Source organism: Scardinius erythrophthalmus (assembly GCF_964197995.2).
Source record: "Scardinius erythrophthalmus genome assembly, chromosome: 8".
Classification (NCBI taxonomy): domain Eukaryota; kingdom Metazoa; phylum Chordata; class Actinopteri; order Cypriniformes; family Leuciscidae; genus Scardinius; species Scardinius erythrophthalmus.
Window position 1 is genome coordinate 22,027,122 of NC_138228.1, and position 22,555 is coordinate 22,049,676.

At 40.7% G+C, this 22,555-nt stretch overlaps 2 protein-coding genes across 2 annotated transcripts in view; one reads left to right on the forward strand and one right to left on the reverse strand.

Annotated features, from left to right (window-relative positions):
* The window catches only part of relt (RELT TNF receptor), a 33,459-nt gene extending 22,612 nt beyond the window's left edge, over positions 1 to 10,847 (forward strand). The window contains exons 7-11 of the mRNA XM_081373260.1: positions 3,132 to 3,212; positions 3,298 to 3,376; positions 5,914 to 6,150; positions 7,395 to 7,566; positions 9,357 to 10,847. Coding sequence (XP_081229386.1) covers positions 3,132 to 3,212; positions 3,298 to 3,376; positions 5,914 to 6,150; positions 7,395 to 7,566; positions 9,357 to 9,368 — 581 coding nt within the window. The 3' untranslated portion in view covers positions 9,369 to 10,847. The remainder of the gene's footprint in view (positions 1 to 3,131; positions 3,213 to 3,297; positions 3,377 to 5,913; positions 6,151 to 7,394; positions 7,567 to 9,356) is intronic.
* Positions 10,848 to 19,281: 8,434 nt separating this feature from the next.
* The window catches only part of LOC308694709 (P2Y purinoceptor 2-like), a 6,355-nt gene continuing 3,081 nt past the window's right edge, over positions 19,282 to 22,555 (reverse strand). Inside the window, exon 3 of the mRNA XM_081372379.1 lies at positions 19,282 to 20,288. Within this exon, the coding sequence (XP_081228505.1) occupies positions 19,296 to 20,276 (981 nt within the window). The 5' untranslated portion in view covers positions 20,277 to 20,288 and the 3' untranslated portion in view covers positions 19,282 to 19,295. The remainder of the gene's footprint in view (positions 20,289 to 22,555) is intronic.

Below are 22,555 nucleotides of genomic sequence, written 5' to 3' on the forward strand. Positions count from 1 at the left end.
GTAACGGTAATCTAATATATAGCTATTACACATTTCAGCTGTGAGATGAATCAGCAAGAGCTCTAATAGATCTCTGAGCATTCGATGGTCAGCTTTGCTTTGTAAGAAAGGTCTGGTGCTGTATGTACTTAGACGATGCAAGGGCACTATACTGATACTTCCAGCAACAAGGTAAATCTCAAAAAAGTGCTCACCACCTATTGGCACAAGAGACAGCTTCTAACATATTGTCCTGTGTTAGAGTTGATTTAGGCAATTTTCTGTTAGTATAATGTGTGTATTATGCTTTTGTCATCGATGAGTCAGACTGCTGTTCTGAGATAAAAAAGATGCATTACCCATGCATTAGAAAGTTCAAGCACCATAGGTGTACCAGTACAATGGTGACAGAGCTAAAAAGAGCCTTTTTATGGCTCGCAGCAAGTTTGAAACTAGATTGAAGCCATTACATAAGACTGTTCTGCAATACATACGTCAAGTTTAGCTGGTAATTTTGCTGTCTGCAATAAATAGATAAACACGAAGATGGAATAACCTCAGAGCCTCACTAATATCAGCTGTGGGCTATAAAGCACACTGGTTATTGTAGAATAGCACATTTATACAGTATAGCTATTACATATAATATATTTCTATACTGGGTATATATAATTAGAAACAAAAGATGATTGAAATTAGTAGGTTTGAGACCAGACACTTCACATGTTTGGTGGTTTATTTGATGTAATGGTCAGAATTTGTATATAAAATAACATATAGTGAAAATTTACATATACATTACTGTTCAAAAGTTTGGGGTCAGTAAAATTATATATATTTTTAAATGAATAAATTAATATTTTTATTCAGCAAGGATGCATTAAATTGCTTTTGCATTTATTATGAAGCAGCACCACTGTTTTCATCAGTGATCATAATAAAAAAAATAATTAAGCAGCAAATGAGCATTTTAGAATTATTTCTATAGGATCATGTGACACTGAAGACTGGAGTAATGATGCTAAAAATGCAGCTTTACCATCACAGGAATTACATTTGAAAATATATTACAATAGAAAACACTTATTTAAAAAATTATAATAATATTTCACGAAATCAGTTTTTACTGTATTTTTGATCAAGTAAATGAAGACTTGGTGCGCGTAAGAGACTTCTTTCAAAAACTTAAAAAAATCGTATCGACCTCAAACATTTGAACGGTAGTGTATGATATTTGCAAATAAACCGATTTCATTTCAGACAAATGGAGAAATAAGTGGATGTTAGCCATTTTACAATCACATGGATGTATGAGGTCAGTTCTCCTCAAGTTTACACAGGTGTCCTAGCAGAGGAAACCTCACATCAACACAATCCACTAACCACAAACAAACACAATCACACAATACCGACTGTCTTCTTTTTCAACATTAGATCTATTGTTTTATCGTTTCAAACTGTACAGACTTCTTATTGTCAAATTTTTGCTTGAAAACTGCACTGTCTTTCTTCTACATTTTTAAGTGTGACTGAAATGTTCTGGCACTCTCTGGAGCTTCAGTAGATGTGTATCATGAATATGATTCTAACAGTGTCTGATGGTTGATCAGAATAATAAAGCCACGCTTCTGCAGTGCTGACGGTTATTCTGGGTGAATATAGCAGAGTGCTGAGTGAGCTCTTCTTCTCAACGTCCCCAGCTGCCTCACTGTGGAACTCTGGGATATAGCCTGTTACCATAGAGACCACTGTTAACTGCACACTGTGCACAGTGAGCCTTCTGTATCCAATAGATTCACAATAGAGATGGAATTTGCAGAGTTTAGCATTAGCACAACGACATAAATGAATCCTTCTGTGTCTTCAATGACTCATGTTGAGTTGGCATGTTTCTGTTCTAACGTGGATGTGGCTAATGAGGTTGGCTTCCCTAAACTGTTAAACTCTTTTAAAAATAGCACTTAATGACGAGGATGACATCATGACAATCCAAATACACACCCACTGAAGAGTTTTAAATAATGCTTGAGCTTAAAGTAATATTTGTTCACTGTGAATCTCACAAAACCGGTCAAGGCCATGTCACCATCTCACCAAAAGAAGGTTTTTGAAGCACATCTCCCCCCAAATTCTCAATACTGGAAAGTGGTGTTGTTTTAGTATTATTTATATAATTTTATTACATGGCTTGGAATGTAGAATTGCCGCTAAGTATAAGACACCGTTGCCATGAAAAACAAAGCGTTGCTATGGACGCAGGATTCTAACCGTAGAGACGGGATGGACTATTTTCTTTAGCGGAAGCAATACAATCGTTTTTAAATCAATAAATTCCTTTTTAAATCAATATTTCGTGTCAAATTATTGATTTATTTGCTAGGTAGCCATGTAATAAGGGGGATAATGTAGAGCGAGGCGGTTGTTATAGCAAATACAACCCCGACAGGCTGATCAAGACCCCGACGCGTTATATGTTATCTTATAACAACTGCCTCGCTCTACATTATCCTTTACTTATAATATTTATCAATATTTTGAATCAGCTTTTATTTTCATAATTTTCTTTTTCCTTTTTCTTTTGACATTTTTATTACCTTTTTTTTATTTGAGTTTTAGTCATTTTAGTACTTATGTCAATTAGTTGCTAAGGCACCACTCTCAAGTTTTTCATCTAATATTTATATGTATTTTATTTCAGCCTTATTTCAATTACCAAAAATTATTTTTAATAGTTTTAGTTTTAGTAAATGATAATGACACTGCTGTGAAGTATATTTAAATTGTAAAATATTTATGCAGTATTTGTTGTACTTAATTTTCATTTATGCTCATTTTAATAAAAAGAACAAAAAATATTATTTGTGCTAGATATTTTTCATTACTATATCCCAGTTATAATTATTTATTTTTTTAATATATTCTAAAATTTAATGTTAATTATAACAATATAATATTTTGGAAATTGGGGTGAAATTGGACTGTGGCATTTATTTATGCAATTCACCCAATTATGTCATTTTTTTTAGATTGGTTTCTAAATAAAAATATCCTGATATGAAATATAGCAGAAAGTGATAAACTCTAAACTTTTCTCTCTCTCTCTCTCTCTCTCTCTCTCTCTCTCTCTCTCTCTCTCTCTCTCTCTCTCTCAGCAAACCCATGCCCGTACATCGTTGATGACCCCAATGAAGACACCATAAGCATTTTGGTGCGGCTCATCACAGAGAAGAAAGGTGTGTGTGTGATGTTTCTCGACACATTTAACTCACCCTTACATCACACTGTGAGTCTTATTGCATCTCAATGTGTGTGTTACAGAAAACGCTGCTGCGCTGGAAGAACTTCTGCAGGAATATGAGGACAAACAGATGGCCCTCAACAAGAGCTCATCCATCAAGTAAGAACACACACATGCAAACGTACACATCTACACCGATGTCAAAAACTCACAAACAGCATGCAGAGTCCAAAATTAAATTAAAACTGAGAAAAATCCAGCAATTTTTTTATTACACAATATATTTTTCTCCCTATAACAATGGGATTTTTAAGCTATTTCCTTGCACATTAGTGATACACAGTTCAAGTCATTGTCAACACAGCATCATGTATGACTCATGAAACGTTATTAGTATAACAAAAGCAAAGACCCATTGTGGTTTAGTTCCTCATACTCTTGAGTCTTTGCAAGGAATATATCTTTCACCACAGGAAGTTCTGGAGAAGAATAAAAAGCTGTAGGCATCCTAGATAAACTGTTTTATTCAGTATATGGTTTGTTTGTCTTTGAAGAGCCAGACGATTCTCACAATTCCATTTTATGGAAGTTTTTAAACTATGATTTTTGATAAAAAGATTTTTGGAAAGAAATTAATAATTTTTTTCTCACAAAGATGCATTCAAATGGATAATAATAATGTTACAAAAGATTTATATTCCAATTAAATGCTGTTCTTTTGTACTACCTATTTATCAAAGATATTTGTTGAAATATACGGTTTCCACACAAATATGAAGCAGCACTACTGTTTTCAACACAATAATAATAAATGTTTTGAATGGTAGTGTGTAGTGCATGAGATGATCACAGTTCACACTTTAGTTATAGCATGAATCATCTCTAGCTATACTGAATTGTATTAATGGTCACTTCACTTGTGGACTGGAGTTCTGAGAGGAATTCCCAGTTGTGAAACAGGAAGCAGCTTTCCGTTAGCTCAGGTATAGATTCAGCTCATTCTTGTAAACTCATTAATAAGGAAAAGGAATCAATGTAGTGTTAGAATAGCTGAGGGGGAGTAATTAGTTGCACTGACAAACATATAAATCATCAAGAAGCAAGTGTTTGTTTATTTTCACACAGCAGCAGTGAGGTGAGGTTCCCTCACCGACATTTTACCATGCTCATACAATCAGATTTATGTCATAGTTATGCATTTTACAATGTCAAACACATCGTAAGCTTAGTTCACCTCTTTTACGCCACAGTTGTATGGTGACCTCTCAGAAACCGGCACAATGCCATCATCATCAGTGTCGGCTGAAATGACACTAGGTGCCGGCTGCTTAGTTCAAGAGATCCTTTAATTCCAGGCCCTTTTCTGCAAGGCAAGAGTGGTGCATTATACAGCTGTCATGAGCTCAGGGGACTCTGACATCATCACGGTGGAACTATGGAGGGGGTGGGGTGCTTTTCAAGACTCCATGAATGTATTTTGGTTTATGTGATTTCAGTGTCTGTGTGTCCAGAGTAGGCTTGAATAAATTAGTACATTGTTTTGTACTTATTTTAAAGGAACACTCCACCGTTTTTTGAAATAGGGCTTATTCACTTTCTTTCCTACATTTAGATTGGTGGCCAAATGCATTTTTTTGTCTCAGTGCATGCATTGTTTTAGTTTGACAGGGTCGGCGCTAGCTTAGCTTAGCATAATGAATGGAATCCTTTGTTGCCAGCTAGCATGTCCTGAGTAAAAGTGATATAAAAAAAATAAAAAACCCACCTAATTACTTCTTGTGGCCTGCGTATTCACAACAAGTACAAATAGTGATGCAGATTAACACTAGGCGATTTCCTATGCAGATATTGACTTGGGACTATATTAGGGGGAAGCACAGGTGAAGCACTGCTACTTGGGCGCAGAGATATCACGCCCAAGTAGCAGTGCTTCGCCTGTGCTTCCCCTAATATAGTCCTTAATATATAAGTCAATATCTGCCTAGGAAATCTCCTAGTGTTAATCTGCATCACTATTTGTACTTGTTGTAAATATGCAGGCCACAAGAAGTAATTAGGTGTTTTTTTTTTTTTATATCACTTTTACTCAGGACATGCTAGCTGGCAGTATATTGGGCGCTACGAATGTCTCAATGCGCCTGTACGTAGCTCATAGCCAATCGCTTCAATTATACCAGATGACGTATGTAGAGCGACAGAAATTCGACGAGGAAGAAGACGAAATAAACTAGCGTTCTAAACTACTTAGAACACTATCTAAGGCTGCATCGAAAGGTAACTTCGCGTCTGATGCCATGTTGGATCCATAGATATAAACAAACTGCTTCGGTGTGTCGCATAGACGTCGTCATCGTCTTGCTGCTCCCTCCCCGTTCTGTGATTGGTTCCCTTTTTGAGGGGAAAATCTGGTCCATGGAATCCAGGCTGCCTAGCAGCGTGAATAAAATCGCTCTGCGCGCAAGGCAGCATGGGAAAACCCAGGCTATAGAGAAGCAGCATGTTGAGCAGAGGTGATCATGCCAGTGTTACAAGCATGAATTTGGCTTGCAGCGTTTCCCAGTCCGGAGTACTTTTGAGAAAATTCCAATAATATATATATATACTTCAATACACACAATATGTATATAGATACAAATATACACACAATACTGATATCAGTGTGTAAGTGTCTTTCTCTCTGTCTGTTTTTTTGTCAGGTTTCCGGCTCTTCCTCATTTCTCCCAATTCCGTTCGTTGCCCCGGCTGTGTACCCACCAGCATCATTTGCACACTATAAACGGGCTGGCCCCTCGCTCCGGGCTCTGCTGTTCCCGCTGCAGTCAGAAGAAGTGGCCCGAGCTGCTGCTGCCCGCCCTGGCACTGCCCGCCGATACGCACAAGAGCCCCACTAATGTGGTCAAGGCGCCGGAGGTCACCATCCTGTCTGTTGGAAGGTGAGAAAAAAATAGAATGTAAAATATAATTATGTGAATTCTGAGAAGAAAGGCCTTCATTTAATCCCAAATTTGTTGTTGTAACTGAAACATGAGAAATCTGTTTTTAGCTTTCTTTCTTTTTTTATTAAACATACAGAAGCTCTTTTCCAACACTCAGTGAACACTTTTAGACTTCCTATGTGAAGACCGTCCAAACATTTCCCAAAAAAATTAAGATAACTTGTTTTGACCAATATCTATTGCATATGTGTTTCACAAATAAGGTAATCCCAGCAGTGTTATATCAGAACTGTTTATTATTATTATTATACTTTTTATTTATAGGCGCCTTACATGGCACTCAAGGACACCTTACAAACACAATAAAACAGTCAATATTAAACAAAATGACAATTTTGCATAAAAGTAATCACATAAAAGCCTGCCTAAAAAGATGGGTCTTGAGGGTGAGATTTAATATATATGTTTATATAGTATTTATTCATATTTTTAATTAGCTTTTAATTATACTTTTAATTTTCATAATCTTTGTTTTTGTAATTTATGTGCTTTTGTCAGATGTATTAATTTTGGGGGGTTTTGGGCCCCCCCAAAACAAGATCATTTTAATTCATTATTGTGTTAGATCAGAAAAGCATTTAATAGACATTAAAAAAAACTACATTTAGAATTCAACATCGAGCCTGAATTAATCAGCTGTTTAATTGAATCAGCAACATTTCAGTGTTTTTTTTTAATCTAAATCTAATATTTGTATTTTATTTTATAACTAAATCATTTTTAATGTTTTGAATTTAAGTTTTAGTTAACAATAATAACTGGATCCCAGAAAGCATAGAAATTAGCTAAAATGTGAAATTTTCATCCAATGTAGCTGAGTAAAGGATTAATATTGGCTTAAGAAAATAATTATTTTACTATTATAAAAACATATTATTTTACCAAATATTGATGTGTAGTTGTTGTATTTATTATTAGAATATGGAGTTATTACCTTAGCACTTATTAACTTATGAGGTTCCATTTCACTTTGCATGCTGCCTTAGAAGGTAGCAGCCTATCTAGGCAGTAGATGGCACTAAGTTTGGAGCAGACCTATAAATCACAATGATTGAATGAATCAGTTGCGTTGGTTTGAGATGGTAATCCAGGTCTCATTCTCAGACACACACCCGGTTATGCTCACAGTGACGAATCAGGTGCACTCACTGACCTCTGTGTCACCCGTGTGTGAATGGCAGGTTCCAAGTTGCTCAGATCCCAGAAATGAAGTCAGCTTCCAAGGAAGTGACCCAACCGGAATCGAGCGATACCGACTCCGTGGACAGCGGCCACACCGAGCCCGCAGAAGAGCGCTCACTGCTGGGTGTGTCCTCTTCCTCTAACTCCTCTTCCTCAAAGTGCAGACAGGAGGTGAGTGACTAAACATGCGGAACCGGAATATTCCTCCAAACGTGTTTGTGTTTTTAGGATAGTCCTTCTGGCTCGGTTTGTTTTTGAATTGTAGTTTCCTCTTCCTCTAATCTCTCATTATGGTCTTGACCTAAAGTTCATTGTCTAAAGCCATGCATAAAAATCCTCACAGGATGTCTGGTGAATTTGTCATCAGTAAATGTATGGGAAACACTCAAGTCACTTAGTCACAGCTGACTTGTCCGGGTTGGTGAACATCCTGACTGTAGACAGCCGCAATCTTTTAATAATAACTACAGTGGAGTTGCATTGAGGGGAGGTCAGTTTTTGTTACCTAACAATTTGCCCTCTTGCGTAAGAATTTGTGGGGCGGTGGGCTAATGGCTTTACATTGACTATCAATAGCTCATGGGATTTACAGAAATATCTCAAGGCTTCTCTTCACAAATCATCCGTACAGCTGCTCTTACACTTATTCAATTGCTTTTCATTTTTATAAAGTCACATGGTTGTGTTTTATTTAAACCTAGTTAAATAAAAGGGAGATATTTTCTTTTAAAGAACTCGCTTTTTAAGGACTACAACAATCGTCTGGTAGGGACTACACAACATTCCTCCCAAATTTATATAAACCCACCCCCCGGAACACGATTTATAGATTATCAAGATAGAATATGCTAATCAATGACTAGAAGATAGTTAACTCCACATAAGCTACATAAATTCATTAACTAACCATTCAGAAATGTCATGTTGCATTCTACGTTGTCACTTCTTCTTGAGTCTCTCCGTCATTGTCTGACTCAGGTTTGAACATAAAAGTCTAAACCTTTTTGAAATTTCAGAGCATGTCTGTGTGAGTGCAAGCTGTTGAAGCTCCGCCCTCTGTGCCGGGAGCAGCAGCTCATTTGCATTTAAAGGGACAGACACAAAAAACGTGCGTTTTGCTCAGCCTCAGAAAGTGACAATTTTAACATGCTATATAAAAATATCTGTGGGGTATTTTGAGCTAAAACTTCACATACACACTCTGGGGACATCGGAGACTTATTTTACATCTTGTGAAAAGGGCATTATACCACCCCTTAATATAGGCAATAACTAGATAATCACACCTTTCAAACATTTAAACATAATTTTATATAAAAGAAGTCTCTTTTACTCACAAATGCTGCATTTATTTGATCAAAAATACAGTACAAACAGTAATACTGTGAATACTTTTTTAACATTATACCGGTAAATGTCTTTATATATATAGTTATGTAGAAATGGAAATGATTCAAATTCTGTATTATTATTTATGAAAAAATAAAAATACAGTTATATAATATAAAATATATATTTGTTAATGATAAATTAATAGAATATATATATATATATATTTAAACATTTTTATTACAGATTTGAAGATTTTAGTTTGAGCATTAGTTTTTAACTTTTACAACACATTATATCTCATAATGTGGTCCATAGAGGGTTAGTGATGTTTGTTTGGTGCTTCACGGGTGAATACAGTGAGAAACGAGGATCTGTTCTGGTTTTCAGCTGTCCTCCGCTCACCCTCTTTCCCTTTCCTCTCAGAGCTGAAGTCACTTTTTCCACTGGTTCAGGTCATGCCGAGTCAATCAGGAGAAAATGATTTTGTCTAGTGCCCTCTGGTGGCTGGAACAGTGTTTGCAGTTGTGAACCAACAAATGTTTTTCTTTTGACAAATGTTGTCAGGATATCCTTTATATCATGTTACTAATATCTCACCACTTCTTTCATTCTCTCTCCCTCTTTCTCAGATAAACATATGAAAGGTTGGAGAAGGACATCCGCTGACAGGACGTGACCTTCGTGCAGATGACATCATCAGTAGGCGACCGATCAGGGCAGATATGTGGCGGTGATGTCAGTTCACCACCTTGAGGAGCCTTGAATTCAAGACTTTAGAAAACATTCGTATTTATTGCATAAGTCATAGAACTATTTTATTAAAATACAATAAGCTCGGTCTCTGCTCACAGATGATAGGAGACTGAATGGCATTTACTCACAAGACACTAAAGATGTCTTAAGCGAAGCCTCTGCTGCCGATTGACTTCTCGCACAATCGAAAATAACACTCAGAAAAATGAGGCACTAGAGAGACAGTCTCTCCAGTTAGAAAACATTAAGAAGTATTACGAGAGACTAGTTTGATTTACATCTGTAATTTTTATTATTATTATCAATTTGTGTTCGTTTTGTTACTGTAGTTTTGTCTTTTAGTATTTAAGAGTTTAAATGAGTTGAATATGTACAGCCATGGTCAAAAGTTTGCAAACACCTTGTTTTTAAAAAAAGAATTAAAACAAAACATGAAAAACATGCATACAACTGTCAATTTCTTATACATATATATTTTATGGTTTAATCAACATACACCCGTATCTTATATATTCAAACAATAATGCAGGATATATACAAAAATATGTATTTACTTAAGTAAAGAGGGTTTACACTAATTCACAAACTAAAATTCTTTGCTAATAGAGTGAATGTGTTTTATGTGATGTTTAAACTACATGACTTATGTACAGCAGCCCAAACCCATTGCTTGCCCTTGACTGAACAGCTTTTAAAAAGCTTTTCTCTACAACAAGAAAGGAAAAAACAGCAAAATGAAGCAATACAATATATCTTACATCAATATACCACATAAATCTGAGGACAGACAGCTGAGAAAATCTCTAAGCTAGGCTAAAAATAGATTTATTGCTCCTTTTAAAGGTATTATCATTAACATTTGTAGTGCCTCAGCTCAGACTAGCTGTCTGGTTCTTTGCTATTTAACAGTTAAAGATAGCATTAGTGCTTAACCTTTTGCATGTCAGATTGCTCGCTTTATCAAACGTGTTGGAAATTAGGCCACACACACTGTACACCAGTTTCAGGAGAGACAACCGCATTTTAAAAACAGGAGCAAGTCCTCTAAATTCTCGTTCTGTGTGTATACGGAACACGTCTCGATCCGGAAATTGCAATGATTGACAATGTTGTGACTATATGTTCTGGCGTCAGACAGCAACATAGTGTCGGCACAGATCCGGCCCACATCTGGGCCGTGTGGAATCCAGTTGTACCAAATGTGGGCCGGATCTGGGCCGACATATGTTGCTGCCTGGAAGACATTTAGAAAATGTCTTTTAAGATGTTTATTATTTAGGTCGTATGTAAAACTACTTTTTTAAAGATGTTTATCAGATGTTTTGTACAACACAGATGTTTTCCAAATAAAGCGCTCTTTAAATGACATCTTGGAGACGTATGTGTGCTATCTGTATTTTGACCAAATTAATATTACAGTGACCAAAATGTCGTGCTGTTCTGTTATTTTAACTAAATAACCCTCAACAGAGGAGGTGTGTTTTGTTTATGTTTGGAAGTCTACTTGAATGACCATATCATAAGCGATCAAGTTTATGACGTTTTAAAGTGGGAAGGTGCGGGTCGCGATTTGGTCCTGGTTTCAGTGTGCATTCGTTTTTTCCCCGGTTTATTATAGGCTTGTTCATGTTCACTGTTTTTCTAGCAAGATCTGGCGTAACGAATGAGTCAAGGACCTGCTGTGATTAAGTGCACACGGAAGAGAGACACATCTCTGATCAATGTGCTTTGAAAATATGGCATTAACAACTAGTTGTTCTGTTCGTTTCGTACACACTGCTTTGAATTTTTGTTTACCTGAATTTCTCGGGAGTAATAGCCTGTTCAACCGTTCACCACTTTGTCAGTGGTGCGCTGGTTGGTTCCACAAATATTTTTTCCATAATTTTTTTCCCATAGGGTTTAAAAAAAAACGTCTCAGGTTACGACTGTAACCTATGTTCCCTGAGAACAGGGAACGAGACACTACGTCAGAATGACGCTATGGGGAACGCCTCAGGCGTGACAGGTGTCTGAAATAAATATCAACTCACGTCAATTATGTTGACCGGCGACAGCCCGTGAATCATCAGCTTGATTGATTAACGCGCAACCTGGATGTATAAAGGGAAGCCTTGCATACATGACAACATCCTATCGTCTGAAGGGACTGTTGCAGGCAGGCCCCGAGGCATGGCAGGAAGACGTAGTGTCTCGTTCCCTGTTCTCAGGGAACATAGGTTACAGTCGTAACCTGAGACGTTCCCTTTCGAAAGGGAACTCTACACTACGTCAGAATGACGCTATGGGGAACGATATACCAACGCCACCATGCTGAGGGGAGTGCATGCCCAAAGGCAGTGACAACTGTCCGAACCAGTAATTCAGAAAACACTGGAACCACTCACCCTTAGGTCACATCGGGCTGTCAGTGACAGCACTCCCTACCGGTCATCACCCAAGCTAATGAACCAAGAAACCGCCAGAACATAGTTAATGGGGGGTATATCTGGGCCAGCTCAAAGGCTTAGGACCACAGCTTCCAAAAGAAGGGGTCCCTTCTAGGGAGTGTGGCTAGGGGGCCCAGGGGACTCCCAGCCAGTCACTATTCAGGGGAGCGTGCCACCTGAAATACCACCAGGCAGGCCTGACCTGGTGTCACTACATAAGACACTAGAGTCTGGCCACTTCCTGTCTGTCTGAAGACAGAGCCTCTGGACACTTGCCTAAAGAAGGCATCCAACCCGAGGGACTGCAAAACAGGCAGTGAACCACTCGGCCCGGATCTCAGAGACGGGAAACCCTGGAGAGTATGACTCAGCATAGAGTCTCTCTACTCGATCCATGGATCTACCCAGTGTTTGTGTTTCCAAAACACTGAGGAGGCCTGAGAGGGCCTAAAAAGGAGCTACCTCCAGGAAGGCCTAGTAGGACCTCTAACCTGGCGACCACAACATGGGGGAGCTTATAATATATGGAAGCTCAAATACAGGAAGGCCTGTGTGAGGCCTGTGACCTGCCAACCACAGCATGTGGGAGCTCAAAATACAACCACAGTATGTGGGAACTCATATTCAGGAAGGCCTTGTGAGGCCTCTGACCTGCTAACCACACTATGTGGGAGCTCAATCATAACCACAGCATGTGGGAACTCCTATCAGGAAGGCCGGGGAGGCCTCTAACCTGGTGACCACAGCATGTGGGAGCTCCTATCAGGAAGGCCGGTTAGGCCTCTAGCCCGGCGACCACATCATGTGGGAGCTCATATCAGGAAGGCCGGTGAGGCCTCTAACCTGGCGACCACAGGATGTGGGAGCTCACTTTAGAAAGGGAATAAAGCTTATAGCGCACACCCTTACCATAAAAAATAGAAAGTACATGAAAGAAAGTGCATGTACTTAGCCATTCTGAACCCAAGAAGGCCTGATAAGGCCTCTAACCTGGCAACCACAGCATGTGGGAGCTCATACTCGAGAAGGCCGGTGAGGCCTGTAACACGGTGACCACAATGTGTGGGAGCTCATCAGAATGTGAAAGTTAACTAGAGAAAGGCGTCTGTCGTAATAAAGTGACGACAGGACGCATCTAGAGTGGGACCCGAGGTAAACCCAGGGTCTGATCCACATAGGAAGGGACAGAAGCGATACGCGCATGACCCTTACCAAAGAAAACGGATTTAGAAAGTACACAAGACATAAGTCGTGTGACTTACCAAAAGCATGGACAAAAACGTACGGAACGTATGTACCAAAAAGGAATGAAGTAAAGGTTGCCCGTACTTCATCACTCTAAAAACACAGAATGTGTGAGCCCACATTCGGGAAGGCCGGATGAGGCCTGTAACCTGACATGTAAAAGCTCAAACCCAGGAAGGCCTGGTGAGGCCTGTAACCAGGGAACCACCGTACATGGGAACCTATAATCAGGAAAGCCAGAAGAAGCCTGCAACCTGATAGACACAATACGTGGGAGTTCTCATTCAGTAAGGCCTGGAGAGGCCTGCTGACATGAAAGAACTCATAACCAGGAAGGCCGCAGAGGCCTAAAGCCTGGTGACCACTAATTGTGGGAGGTTAAAACTCAGGAAGGCCGGTGAGGCCTGTGACCTAACGACCACAGCACGTGGGAGCTCATAGGATGGCCTGGAGAGGCCTCAACCTGATAACCACAATATGTGGGAGCTCCTATTCAAGAAGGCCTGGTGAGGCCTAAAACTTGATAACCACAGAATGTGGGAGCTCATATTCAACCACAGTAAGTGAGAGCTATACTCAGGAAGGCCTAGTGAGGCCTAAGACCTGATAACCACAGTATGTGGGAGCTGATATTCAAGAAGGCCTGGTGAGGCCTATAACTTGATACTCACAGTAAGTGGGAGCTCATATTCCAAAATATGTGGAAACTCATTCAGGAAGGCCTGGTGAGGCCTCTAACCTGATAACCACAGAATGTGGAGGCTCATATTCAAGAAGGCCTGGTGAGGCCTAAAACTTGATAACCACAGAATGTGGGAGCTCACATTCAACCAAAGTATGTGAGAGCTATACTCAGGAAGGCCTAGTGAGGCCTATGACCTGATAACCACAGTATGTGGGAGCTCATGTTCAAGAAGGCCTGGTGAGGCCTATAACTTGATACCCACAGTAAGTGGGAGCTCATATTCAACCAAAATATGTGGAAGCTCTCATCCAGGAAGGCCTGGTGAGGCCTCTGACCTGATAACCACAGAATGTGGGGGCTCATATTCAAGAAGGCCTGGTGAGGCCTAAAACTTGATAACCACAGAATGTGGGAGCTCATATTCAACCACAGTATGTGAGAGCTATACTCAGGAAGGCCTAGTGAGGCCTATGACCTGATAACCACAGTATGTGGGAGCTCATATTCAAGAAGGCCTAGTGAGGCCTATAACTTGATAACCACAGTATGTGGGAGCTCATATCCAAGAAGGCCTGGTAAGGCCTAAAACTTGATAACCACAGTAAGTGGAAGCTCACAGTATGTAGGAGCTCACATTCAGGAAGGCCGGCGAGGCCTGTAACCGGACATGTGAAGGCTCCTAACCAAGAAGGCCTGGTGAGGCCTATAACCTGGCGACTACAGTATGTGGGAGCTCATATACAACCACAGTATGTGGGAGCTCATACTCAGGAAGGCCTGGTGAGGCCTCTGACCTGATAACCACAGAATGTGGGAGCTCATAACCCGGAAGGCCAGATGAAGCCTGTAACCTGATGACCACAGTATGTAGGAGCTCACATTCAGGAAGGCCGGCGAGGCCTGAAACCTGACATGTGAAAAACTCCTAACCAAGAAGGCCTGGTGAGGCCTATAACCTGGCGACTACAGTATGTGGGAGCTCATATACAACCACAGTATGTGGGAGCTCACACTCAGGAAGGCCTAGTGAGGCCTCTGACCTGATAACCACAGAATGTGGGAGCTCATAACCAGGAAGGCCAGATGAGGCCTGTAACCTGACGACCACAGTATGTAGGAGCTCACCTTCAGGAAGGCCGGTGAGGCCTGTAACCTGACATGTGGAGGCTCGTAACCAGGAAGACCTGGTGAGGCCTATCACCTGGCGACTATGGTATGTGGGAGCTCATATGCAGCCACAGTATGTGGGAGCTCATATTCAAGAAGGCTTAGTGAGGCCTAAACTTGATAACCACAGAATGTGGGAACACATTTTCAGCCACAGTGTGTGGGAGCTCATATTCAGGAAGGCCTAGTGGGGCCTCTGACCTGCTAACCACAATATATGGGAGTTCATAATATAATTTTTTTTTTTTTTTTTTTAAGAAGACTGTCTGGTCAAGGAGGCCTGCAAAGGCCTACTACCTGCCATACAGCACCTCCAAAAATCTTATTTTTACCTTCTTACCAAACACATGCCCCCAAACTCTATACAGGATACTCGGTCTGTAAGAGAAACAGAAATATGTTATTTGCGCACAAAAAACATTATACAAAGAAGACCAGACAGTACACCTGCGGCGTGTAAAGTAAAGACACGTCAGGAACTCTCTCTTTTCCAAAAGAGTACCTGGGTTAACCACTTACATGCCTGAAAGAGGCGCTTCTACTAACCAGGCTGAAGGGGGGCCATCAGACATGATATTCATCATAGACCCAGCCCCAGGCCTGATGTAAGAGACGCCTGGGGAACATCAGAAGAAGGCATCCGGGGGGATCATCCCTAGCGCCGCTGAGTGCGCTTTTGCTGGATGACCTCCCTCAGATCCTTCTTCCTGCGGGAACTGCGTCTCCTCTGTGACCTACTCCGGACCGGAGGAGGTGCACGAGAAGAGACGCTGGCCCTCTGGGCCTGTCTATGGCCCTCAGACCCAGACTGGCCAGGCCTGCCCGCCTGTTTGGGCGCGGACTCGGATCTCAGCGGTATGCAGCTCTTGAATGCAGCTGAGCGCGCCCTCGCCTCCCTGAACTTTTCAACCACCGTCTGAACGGAGGGGCCAAAAAATTCAGCGGGCGAAACCGGCGAATCGAGAAGAAAGGTCTTCTCTTTCTCCCCGATGTCGGCCAGGTTAAGCCACAGATGTCTCTCCGTGGCCACCATAGCCGCCATTGACCGGCCAATGGCGGCAGCAGATTGTTTGGTAGCCCGGAGAGCCAGATCCGTGGTACGGCGCAGCTCAATAACCGCCTCAGGGGACAGTCCTGCCCCCTGGTCGAGATCCCGCAGCAGGTCGGCCTGGTATGCCTGTAACACAGCGAGTGTGTGCAGAGCAGCACCGGCCTGACCTGCTGCAGTGTATGCTCTGCCATTCAAGCGCGAAGTTATTTTAAGCGGCTTGGATGGCAGGGTAGGAGCTCTTAGTGTCGATGCCTGCCCAGAGACGAGATAGTTAGCCAACGTCTCGTCAACGGGCGGCATCGACACATACCCATGCTCCGCAGCTCCATCCACAGCAGCGAAACTACCCCGCTGATGTGGATGAATACGAGCGGAGTACGGGTTCTTCCATGCCTTCTTGATCTCAGCATGGAGATCTGGAAGGAATGGAAGGCTCACCTGAGCTGGTGGCCTATGGCTGGAAAGAAACCGATCGTCGAGACGACCACGAGCGGTTTCTTCCCTGACGCGCCTCCACGGCAGCTGCAAACTGTCGGTGGCGCGCCCCATAACATCCACCAGCTCCGCATACACAGGGCAGGATGGTTGAGATGGCTCAGTATCTGCCAGACTGACGACATCAATCATTTCCTGCCCGTCCGGAAGAGCAGCAGCTGCAGACGCATTTGGTGATAGTGATAACACGTCATCATCTACCTGCAGCTCATTCTCGTCAGTGGACGAGCTGTCTGAGAGGTGAACCTCCCTCTCAAGACGCTCGGCCAGCTCCTTCTGAGACCCCCATGATGAGAGTCGCCGCTGAGCCTCAGCCCGAGCGGGACCCGCACCACGCGGCTCAGAAGCTGAACCCTCTTCCCTCGAGAAAAGGGTCAGACGAGAGCGGAGAGTCTTCAAAGAAAAACTCTCACAGTTCGCACAAAAAGCTCTCTCGAGAGCCTCTCGTGCATGCTCTTCACCCAAACAAACAACGCACAGATCGTGTGTGTCACCCGGCGTCAAAAACCTTGGGCACGGGTCTGCACACTTACGGAAGCCCTGCTTCTTCTCTGTACGTTTCATTTTAATATTCACTGTAAGCGATATTCTTACCAGACAAAAACAGTCCCTGAAGACGAAAAGATGTTGTCATGTATGCAAGGCTTCCCTTTATACATCCAGGTTGCGCGTTAATCAATCAAGCTGATGATTCACGGGCTGTCGCCGGTCAACATAATTGACGTGAGTTGATATTTATTTCAGACACCTGTCACGCCTGAGGCGTTCCCCATAGCGTCATTCTGACGTAGTGTAGAGTTCCCTTTCGAAAGGGAACTTCTTTAAAGCATTAGAAACCAATAACCAATTAAGCCAACATGAAGTGAATAACACGACAAACTTTGATTTAAAGCAAAAAAAAAAAAAGGTACTAGACTGAGGGGAAAAAACACAATCCAATGATGCATGCATCAAGTAAAAAATAATAGAGAAATATGAAAACTCATTTACAAATGTTGATTATGGTAGTACTTTCCCCATGTACCCTACATACTAGGCCTGACTGTATTTTTTATAGTTATTACAATAACTGGGTAATAACTTCTAACCTGAACCTACTGGAAAACATCAGTAATGTTGAGGTGTGAACGTAACCTTCATGTCAAGATCTTCCCACACATTAATTCCCAAGATGTTCGTCACACAGATGTAGAGAAACAAGACGCTACAAGAGCTGTTGCATTCAAAGCTGAATAGTATTCATTCTTCCATAGTATTTATTGATTTTTCCATTGTAATTCAGATGAAGCAGTGACAGGCAAGGCTACTCAAGGGTATAGCATCACAGTTATTTTACTGACATTTACATGCACATTTTATATAAAGTGAATTTTCATACATTATAAATATGCTTGAATCATTTCACAGTCAGAGCAAGACATAGACCGCTGTTTGCAAAGATGAAGTAGAATGACAAGGTAAGGGGAAAACTCTACTTTACCTGTACAATACCTAGGCTACTCTGTATTGTTGTTGCTTTTATTTATTGTCATTTAAATTATAATGTTGTTTTTTCTTTATATTTATAATCTTAAAATAAAGAACTTTACTGCAGTATTTAAGATCAGGAAATTTATCTTTACATATTGTATATGTGCAATAATTTGTATGGTAATATATACTATTCAAAAGTTTGCTCACCAGAGCAAACTTTTACATTACATTTAAGTGCAATAAAGACAAAAAATACAGCTTAATTTCAAACATGCCTTCTCTAAGATTGATATAATTATTCCATTAACATATGATACAGTCTCTGATCGCATGCAGCCATGCATGCATATAATTGCAACTTGTGCAAATGAAAATCATGTCATTCACACTTCCACATGTTCAAACCACGACTTTGTCTCCACACCATAAATGAAGGAGTGTGCGTTAGAACCTTTAACATCCAAGAAACCTATCCATTGCACAAAAGATTATTTTTTACAGTGGAAAAATGTTGTTTACACTGAGGGAAAAAAAATTTCTTTTAACCCTTTCACACGTAAGTTTAAAATATTCTGGTTGTTTTGTTGTTTAAACACCTTTATAACGATCGCGTTAGTTGAGCTGTATGCGCAATGGGCGCCGCCATTTTAATTTGTGCGCAGACGCAGTTCAGAGAATCGGATCTGTTAGATTTACAACACGTGAATTCATCCACTTCTCCCGAAGTACATAAAAGTAAGTGGTTGGTGAACTGGGAGAAGAATAGGTGTAAACTTTAAAGTTACTTACACAATGTGTATCTGATATGAATAAAACGTGTATAATGGAAAGGATTATTATTGCCTCTTCCTTTGACATCAGTGTGTATTTTACAAACTATAAATGTACTGTTATTTAGTACTTATATGTCTGAAATCTAAAATAAACATTATGTGGTTGAAAACACTGAAAAGTTGTGATATATGACAGCTCTGAGCGCGCCTGTCTCTGGCTCAGCGCCAGCCAACGCGCGAAAGCACATTTGAATTTAGCAGTTGATCACGTGATGCACTGACCGTTCTAATCACACCGGTGTGATCGTAGCTCCAGGACCAGCCTAGACTGATCACACCAGTGTGATCGTGTGCGAAAGGGTGAAAGAATTCTTCACTAAAAGGTTCTTTGAGGAACCAAAAAAAATGTTGTTCCTGTGGCATCGCTAAGAAGGTTTTCTCTTTTGAAATCTTTTTTTTTTTTTTTTTATCAAGCTTTTTTTTCAAGATCTTCATCTTCACAGTAAGGTTGAGAGGGATTTATCAGACTTCATGCTAAATTTCTTGATGGATTTTTTGAAGCTCTGCCCTGCCATGAAGTAGAGGATGGGGTCGATGCAGCTGTTGATACTGACCAGAGGTCGCGTGGCTTTGTAGGCATTGTTGGCAAGCCGAAGCATGGTGCAATTCTCTTGGTCCAGGTAGCGGAAGATGTAGTATATACTGCGGTTCACATGAAAAGGCAGAAAGCACAACATGAAAGCCAGAAGCACAATAATGATCATCTTCACCGACTTCTGCTTGGAGCGTTGTGACATTGGTCCTTCGCCAACACCGGGTTCCTGAAGTTTCCTCACCATCATCCCGTTGCAGACCAGCACCACTCCAAATGGTAAGACAAACAGCAGGAACATCACCACCGAGCTGTAGACCAGAAAGTCATTGAAGAGCTCCTTGCTGGTGGTGTCATGACAGATCAGAAAGGCACCATTACGTCTCATTCTGGAGAAATAAAGGATCGGGGCCTGGAAGATGAGTATGATCGCCCATATTCCCACAGAAATCAAACGAGCCTGACGGCCGCTCATCCAGGACAAAGAGCGAACCGGATGGCAGACGCCTATAAATCGGTGCAGGCTGATGCAGCTGAGGAAGAGGATGCTTCCGTAGAGGTTCGTGTAGAAGAGAAAGCGAATCAGCTTACACATCGGCTCACCGAACGGCCAGTCGTTCTCATCAGCGTAATAGTAGATCAGAAACGGAAGGGTGAGGATGTAAAGAGTGTCACAGACGTTGAGGTTGATCATGTAGATGGTGTTGGGCTTCCAGTGTTTGGTTCGAAACAAGATGACGTACAAGGCGGTGATGTTCAAGCCCAGGCCGACCACAAATACCAGAGTGTAACTCACCGGGAGGAGAATGTACTTGAATTCTTCTTTTAAAGTACAACGATAAATGTCACTATCATTGGTTGGTACAGTATCGTTAATCGTTCCCATTCTGATCCAGATCTGTCAAAAAACAAGGGGAAATCATATCTAATAGGAAGCTTACATTTACATATTAATATTATATTATAAATAAAAACACAGATAAAAATGCTTTTAAGCATCCCCTGTATGTCAACAAAACTAGCATTAAAATGACCCTGTTTTATGATGGAAAGAAAAAAATAACACACAATGAAAGCACAATGAATGGTAGTGGCAATGAATTGGGTTGGAAAATATAGGGGATGTAATATATGAATGTCATATAAACTGTCAAGACCACATTTCATATTCATATTTCATCTCAAAAACAAAAGGAAAAACTATATTTTGCATAAAAAAGGAAGGTTGTTCAAAGTACCATTATGATTTTTGTTGCATTATTTTCATAAAAAAATAAAAATTATATATATATATATATGTATTTATTTATTTTTATATATATATATATATATATATATATATATATATATAGGCTACCTCATTGTAGTAGTTTATTACGGAGCCCCTTAAGGGACGTGGTGGTGGAAAATATTTAGGATGGGAGAATTCTTTTTTCTTTTTTTTTAATCTTTTGCGTTCCCTTGCAAAACCTGTTGTGAGTTCGGACATTCACGTCCTGTTTAATGTCCCGCTGGCAGTGCTTCAGAGCTCCGTACGTTAATGTAGCGTTCATAGTGTTTGAAATTGAACTCAAATATAAAGAAATGCGGCCAGTTCTTAAAGTAACACTAAGTAACTTTTCAACCTTCATAATATATTTCCAAAACCCTTGTGATGGTACATTGACTTAAAATAGGTTGAATGACACGTCTGCCATAGCCTGACGGGGTTTGTATAGTTTTTAATCGTACTTTTAAACTTCGGTGTTCGGGTAGTAACCCGAGCAGCACAAAAAGAACTAACGTTACAAAATCCGACTGCTTTGCGGCATAGGCTACCTCACTTCCCCCAACACGTCCTCACATGCTGTTGGACTTGTAAATAACGTTATATTGCTTATATTGTACATCACTTGGACAAGCTTTCACTCGTTGGTGTGAGCTAAAAAGCACCTGGCGTTCTTGTTGATGAATTAGTAGACATCTTCGGAGGCTAGCTGTGCTTGTTCGATGTCCGACAATTTGTAACGCGCTGTGTTTATTCCCCAATCGACAGCCGACAGTTAAACGGGGGGGGGGGGGGGGGACGGGGAAGACTGCTCTGCGTGAGTGTTATTTACGACAGTAACGTTAAATACAAGTAGTCCACAGCGACTCTAGGGGTCGTTGTTTGACCAAAACGGAAATCCTACATAATGGGGCTTTAACTCAAGGAGTTCAGTGAATAGGCTATTCGAACTTACCGGATCAAAATTCGTGAGCTAAACGTTGTTAAAACACAAACGACACTTATTTACAATCACAGTAACCTAGACAACGAGCTACAACCCAATTTTCCTCAAAACTAGCTTTAATAAATTTGTCTCTAACCAACCGATTGAGAGACAAGTCGGACCGTCTGCAAAGTGCAAATCCCAAAACAATTCTGCACATTTTATATTATTAAACATATTCAATAACTTCACTGAGACACACTGTAGGCTACTGTCACCAAATTCAGTTCACATATCACTGCTCTCCTGCTGGTTATACTACAGTACTTAGTTTGATAAAAATGCATAATTTTTATGATTATTTATTCTGAAACAAAATCAATAACTTCACCCTTTTTAGAAAAAAAAAGTTATACAGTGTATTGCCATCAAATTCAGTAAGCAAATATAATGCAAAAGCTAAGGTTTTAACTATTATGTTAGCTGCGACTGTGTCCGGTACCAATATAATTTGTGTAAAGAATAGGCCAACTTATTTTTAATGTGCAATTACTTCCCAAACTAAGTGTTGTATAACCAACATTAGAGCAGTGATGTGTGAACTAAATTTGGTGTGTTACAGTGAAGTTATTGAATATTTTTCATAATATAAAATGTGCAAAAGCAGTGTAGTATTAGCCTGACTACGTCAGACTTCGTACTTCCGCTCAATTTCAGTTCGCTTCTGTACTCAGTCTGAGATAGCGACAGTTTTCCCCGTTTTCCTCCGGCCTCAAAACAGCCGGCCAATCAACGAACAGAGGGCGGGCTGAGAGCCGTGACGTAGACGCTGATTGTACCGTGGATGCGTATTTACTTCACATAATCTGCAAAAGTCGTTCACAGCCATGTTCACTCCGGTATTTCGCTCGATGGTTTTGTTTTCGCATCATACATGTGTTTACAGTGGAAGTTAGATGCGGCTGAGCATGCG